The 6,834-nt window shown below is 33.6% G+C and overlaps 2 protein-coding genes across 2 annotated transcripts in view; one reads left to right on the top strand and one right to left on the bottom strand.

Annotated features, from left to right (window-relative positions):
• LOC108754660 (uncharacterized histidine-rich protein DDB_G0274557-like) overlaps positions 1-385 on the bottom strand; it is a 2,533-nt gene extending 2,148 nt beyond the window's left edge. Inside the window, exon 1 of the mRNA XM_018497134.1 lies at positions 245-385. Coding sequence (XP_018352636.1) covers positions 245-265 — 21 coding nt within the window. The 5' untranslated portion in view covers positions 266-385. The remainder of the gene's footprint in view (positions 1-244) is intronic.
• Positions 386-5,457: 5,072 nt separating this feature from the next.
• The window catches only part of LOC108754712, a 68,212-nt gene continuing 66,835 nt past the window's right edge, over positions 5,458-6,834 (top strand). The window contains exon 1 of the mRNA XM_018497223.1: positions 5,458-5,639. The gene's annotated coding sequence lies outside the window, so the exon portion shown is untranslated. The remainder of the gene's footprint in view (positions 5,640-6,834) is intronic.

Here is a 6,834-nt window from a genome sequence, read left to right on the forward strand (position 1 = left end):
CTACTACTTAATTATACAAAATTACGATTTGAATATCAAAAAATTTCAAATATACTTTTCGAGAACTCTCATCTTCGAGAGAAATTTTGCGATCACAAAGCACATTTTGCAAAATTGACGCGGTATACACTTAGTTGTACTGTTAAAATCACTCGACGACCACAAAACCAAACGACGAAGATCGGAAGTACCAAAAGGAGTGCGATGAAAATAATACGTAGGTATATAATAGTAAATCACTCACAGCGATAGTGTGGGAGCGCATCTTCGACTCTGTTTGTTTTAATCGATCGATCGATTATTTTTTGAAAATTCGCGGCGATGGCGGCTGTGCGTGCTGCACTGTTAGCAAACTGTGTCGATACGATTCTGTGTTTTGATCGTCGGGGATGTCCGCTTATAAAGAACGGACACGGCGATGACCAAAACTACCCGGTGAAATTGTACGGGGTGGGAGAGCAAAGTGGCTCGGGATCCAGGGGGTTATGTAAAAGCAAGGAAACGTACGGCCTGCGTTACGTTCGTTTCGGAGCTACGTAACTTTCTGTTGTGCGTACGATACGTGTAAGTTGCGTCTCGAAGTGGTGCGGGAAATGCGGCAATACGATCGAGTGTGCCTCAGCGTACTACGAGATTTTGCACGATAACGTGTACAATCGTACGTAACTCGAGCAATTTCCTTTTTCTTGCTTGCGAATCGTTCAGACTTGTTGACGTTTGTCAAAATAATTTCTAAAAAAGTGTGAATCCGCGACGATTGTAACTTCCCTGATGAAAATAAAAATCGGAGCGTATATTAGATTTTTAATGGAAAAGTAACAGAAGCGGAACTTTAGGAGGCGGAAATTGAAACATTAAAATGTAAAGGAAGCTTAAATGCTTCTTTTACATTTCATTGTTCCAATTTTCGCCTTCTAGAAGTTTTGTTTACGTTTTTGTTACTCTCCCATTACATTCGACTTACGCTCTGATTTTTATTTTCATCAGGGTTGTACACACATATAATAATTATTGAAATTACTTACCGGATTATTTTGATAAATGTATTGCTACATGACGTCCAGTTCAATACGCGTGAAAACTTCATTTTTGATTGTATAACAATAATGAATTGACTTATCAAGTGAAAGTATTGCTTTGTTTATCTTAATAACATGCATTGTAAAAAATATTTTATAGAATATTATATTATTATTATTCTGCTATTTAATTCTTATCGCTTTTCATTATTATACATTATAATTTCGTATTTAAATAAATTATTATGATATAATAAAGATGGTATACATAATGCATGTGAAAGAGCTTCTTCTGTGAGAGTGAATAAAAAAAGTGAGAGTGCGCACGAAAACCTGAAAACATAAATTTCTCATTAGTTCATAAATTAATTAATTTATATATTCTGTTATGTTATGTTATAAAAATATAGGAAATAGGCGTTACGTCACGAAGCGAAACACTGTTCTCCGTGAAAAATATTTCCATTGGATGCATTTTTTCTTTTCTTTTTTCTTTGACCAACGCACAATAGATAGAGATGGGTTCATATTGTGTGTGTAACAATACTTTTATTCTTGATTATCCTACAAAAAAATTACGCTATATTCACCGTGTATATGCACGAACGCAGGAAGTCCTCACTTTTGCATCAATAAATTGTACTGATTTCACTCGTAGCATTGCGTCGCTGAAACAGCTTCTGGTTTTGAAGAGAAACTTAAGTCTGATTAATCCCGTAAAAGGTTAAAGTTCTATGAAATGTAAATTCATTATTTAAGTGTGACACGATATCGCGGACGTATACATAATCGTCCCAGTCACGAATGATATAATGAACGATTTCCCAAATATCGCGTGTGAAATTTGAAGGTAGTTAGTTTGCATCGTAATTGATTGCCTCTAATTCGTAAATACAATATTAGATTAGCGAAAGTTGGACATAAACACAAATGGATATGAACACGTGCGAACATGATGATAAGTGTATCATTATTGATGTAACACGTATATACATGAATGGTACCTTGCACGCATAATTGCATACTGTACCGGATTTCCCCCAACAATAATTTCCTTCCGTAATATTTATATATACTGAGAACAAAAATTGGTTGCAATTACTATAATTTAACTACGATATAACATAGATTATTCTAGCAATATTGCTGCAGGTTTCTGTGCTGTAAACATATATGATTTATAGTAATTTTTGGTACCAACTATGTATATTTTTTAGTAAAACTATAAATATAATATAAATATAATAAAAATATTAATATAATTGTTATTACTAACATTACAGCAATAATAACTGTTAGAAGCTTTTAACCATAATTATTTTACCTATTTATATGTGTAATTATAAATACAAAACGTACATATATAGGTTTTTTGTTGCGTTTATTGAATTCTTATAATTTACTTTAATAAATGCATCAATTTATAACACTTTGCGTGTATAACACTTTAACACATTGATTTTTAATATGTGTTAATTAACACATTAAAGTAAATTCTAAGGCTTATGCAGCGAATGAAATATTGATTTTAATTGTAATTGAATAAAAGATATACAATTTCGAAATTACAGATTATAATATCTCGAACGGCAGTAAACGTGCCTTACTTTGTTATCTTAAATTTTTTTAAGACGCATATACCTTATTGGTATCGTACATCAGCTGCATATAAGAATACTAGCATTCTTGCCAATTCTCCTGCGTTCAGACCGATTACGAAGCTTTCCAAACAAACTATTCAGTGTTAAGACCAAGGTAACGATCGAGACCGTGCTGTACATATTACACGCTCCGCTGCAATTATGCTCTTTTCTTTTTTTTTTCGATAGCATATCGGCAGACCCAATCGGTGTAACAGGAAGTGGTGCAAGCTGCATACTTAAAATATTCATCATACAAGGAGAAAGCGTTTCGTAACCTCTTACACACTCACGCCTTTGGGTATCTCAATACGGAGCAGGTAGCCGCGCGGTCGAAAAGAAGTCGAATAGGAAAAAAAAAAAAAATAAATAAACAGAAATATAAAAATATGATCGAGCGATTATTCGTCTCGATGAATTCATCAATATGTAGGATGTTCCAGACCTACCGCACTAAAATTAATAAGCATTTCAAGTTAGCGAATTATGTCACTTCAGTTCCTCGTTTAGTTGTGATTGATATCTTGTGGCAAAATGCCAACCACATCTAGACACATCACCTTTAAGCGATGTCATTCGCTAATTCTAAATGCTTATACTTCAAAAACTATTATAGTTTCCCGACGTTTTGTGATATTGGAATTTTTGTCCCGAAATGATTTTAAAAATTTGCTATTAGTGCGATAGGTCTGGTATATATCTTTCGATTGTGTAAGAAGTAACGCGTTCATGCCGAGCGATTTTTACCTCGCTATGTGCGCGCGTTAATGTAGGTTCTTTTTGCGTCTTGACCGGCAATACGCTTCGAAGAACATGACACAATATATAATCTAATAGGGACTTTTTATGATATACATAATACTTGAAAATGAATAATACTATTACGATGCAAAACAATTAATTGGTCCATTAAATTTTTATTTTAAAAGATTATTTCTTCAAAACATTCTAATAAATTAATATTCATATTTTCATAAGTATCCTATAATTGTTACCCGTTTTAATAATGTATGTATTTTGGAGTCAAAAATTTTAATACAAAAATAGCATAATTACGATAGTAAAAAATAGTTCTTGGGTAAGCAAATCAGTATTAATTAACATTGCAGCAAACAGTTGGCCTCTGTGATTAGTATTTATTATTAAATTTAAGATAACTTACTGTTTTGAAACAAAAGAAATTTTGATTCTTGTCTTGATGACGTAATAATATATAGAATAAATTTGTATACATATAGAGAAAAGTCCCCTATTATGAGATAGGCGCCTAATATGAGCGGCGTTTCCACTAAACTAATAAACACTATCTATTGGTGCCACTATGAATTTATTGTTTTTGGATTGAAAACTGTTTAGTGGAAAATTTATTATTAGATCATGCCTGTAGTCGTTGCAAAAAAAGATTTTAAAATTTGAATGTCTTCAAGTTTCTTTGAGATGTGAGCTTTTAAACCTTGTTTATTATTTAATAAGTAAATATTTGGCAATAAATTCTTCATGTAGTGATAGAGTAAGATCGTACTAATAGAAAAATACGTGATATGTTAAATTGCTTAATTACTGAAATTAGATTTGATGATCGTAAAATCGTAATATGAGATATCCAGGGTATTTCTAATATGAAATAACCTTTGCTTCTACGTCACAGTGAAAATCGTTGCTAAAGTATAAATGTTATTGTACAATAATAAAAAGGACAATCGAAATAAACTTCGAGTGTCTGTTTCTGCGATGCTTGCTTCCAACTACTTGAAGACGAATCAACTAGGTATAATACATCGCATATCTCATTTTGTACGCGCACTGGATGTGTTTATTTGTGTTTTAGAAACGTTAAATAAAGTTTTTTAATCGCAATACTGATATACTTCGCGTTTTATTATCGATTACTCGGAACATCTCATATTAGAAGCGCAATTTTTTGACTTTGCGATTTGCTCACTTTTTACATTTCTTTAATTTATAAAAAAAAATTGGAATTTAAATTTTACATAACATTATCTTAAAGCTTACTAAATTCCCTTCAAAATAACCTATCATTTTTTTAAATTCTGCCTATAGATTTCTAGCATTTACCCAAAATGGACTCGGGGTCTTAATAGGGGTCTTTCCTCTACATCAAATTCTCCAAACTGCGCGCCAATTTTCTATCTTAAAACGCAATTCTAATGTGGGAGGTGCGTTCCGAATTACGCATGAAGCGTATCATCCTTCATGCGCTTCGTGCGTACTTCAGAACGCACCTGGGACCCCGGGAGTACCGCCTGAAGTGCCGCGCGATCGTCACTTCTAACTTCGATAAAGTTATAGCGCGTACGTGATCGCGAACGTCACGGTTGGTGTCACGTATTTGCATGCATCCGCGGTAATTTCTCGCTTGATATTAGTTGAATAAGAGTACAGTCAACCTCAACGTAATGCTATTGATACTCTGAAGCATTTTTTAATTGGTAAACTTTTTTTCTAATTGGTAAATTAAATGATTTGAAATATTTATAATGAGAGACTCGAGACCGTGCGCGTAAGTCTCCTAGAAGCAAAAAGGATCAGATTTTCATTGGATGCTTTCCATTTGATGACACAAGTCAACACAAGCGTCGTTTTATCCTTCTTGCGATGCATTCGGGGAGACGCTATTAGCGCTACTTCTATCTACTTTCGTTGTTTATTAGATGTCAAACAAGGATAGAATGACACGAACAGCGCTAATAGCGTTCTTCCCGAACGCACCCTTTGACACTGAGAGAGTGACAAAGATAGAACGACATTTGTGTCGACTTGTGTCATCAAATGGAAAGCATCCTTTGATTAGAAGGTTTGAAGCTAATCTGAGTCGACTTTTCTATTGAGGAAGATCAAGAGGAAGAAGCGCATGATCTCGTCGTGTGTCAGAAAAATGCAGTAACGACGAAACGATGAGGGAGAAGAAGATTGAGAGAGCATCGACTAGATAGCAGTGATGCAGCTGGATACAGCTAGAGTGAGTGATTTATTTGGGTTATATATTTGTCGTTGCATCCAAATTTGGTGCCATCTTGGCTGTACTAAAAATTTGGTTTCTCGCTTTCACAAATTTTACGTACATGCATAGAATATGTTCTGTTTTCATAAAGCTATAAGCATCGTTACAAATAACGAGTGACTTTTCTAATTATATAAAAAAATTTGCAACCAATTCACTACCAAATCGTTATTACAATAAAATAACGATAAATAGTAATGGCCGATGTTACAAGTAATGCGTACTTTCTTTCCCTGTATAGGTATATCTATTTTATTTTAATACGAGCGTATATATAATATATACCGACTCAGCCACAAAGATTATTATTACCTACCTATGAAACCGATCATTTATTTTAATCTATAGAAACAGCACAGGTTAGTCGAGATAATTAACATTAAAAAAAAATCGACTCGAAATTCGTAAGCCATTTTCGAAATATAAGTTGTGAAATATAACAGCTTAAATTTTTATAAATTTGCAAACTCATTTGACTTAGTAGTGTAAGCAGGAAAGGAGAGAGAAAGCCTCGAACACTATAATTTAACTATATCATATCTAAATCCCGGTCTTTTTTGAGCCGCGACAATTATCGTCTTTGCACGAAACCGCTATTTGTGAAAGTCAGTGTAGGTGATTTTGAAGGAAATGATAGTCAGATAGTTGGCGATCGGACGAAATGAACAAACGTGATCGATGAAAGTCAAATGTTGGAACTCGTCCAACGGCTCTAATCAAGACAACGGCGCGGCATGTTGCAATGGCGAAGGACGCGTAATTGATCGATTAATGATTTGCGAGAAGTGATCCGTGGCCACTGCCATTTCTGTTACGATTATATAAGGATACAGTTCCGTTACGGAAGGGAAATTGTTGCAAGTGTATAAGGATTACGTTTGGATATCCTCCTTTTTTTTTCTTTACGTAAGTACCTATAATGTGAAACTGAAGCGATATAACATCGGGTAATTATTTGATTATGTATTATTGACTTACACTTTCTTGAACTTACGTTATGCGAAATGATAATTATGAATGTTTTATGTAACGATGAGATAATATGCTCGTTCGAAAGAAATTAGTTCGAGAAAATTATTAGCTTTTCCGAATTGGCGAGCCGCTTATTAAATTTAAATATATTTAAAAATCTTATTTTTTAAAGATATATATA

Source organism: Trachymyrmex septentrionalis, unplaced genomic scaffold (assembly GCF_001594115.1).
Source record: "Trachymyrmex septentrionalis isolate Tsep2-gDNA-1 unplaced genomic scaffold, Tsep1.0 scaffold80, whole genome shotgun sequence".
NCBI lineage: Eukaryota > Metazoa > Arthropoda > Insecta > Hymenoptera > Formicidae > Trachymyrmex > Trachymyrmex septentrionalis.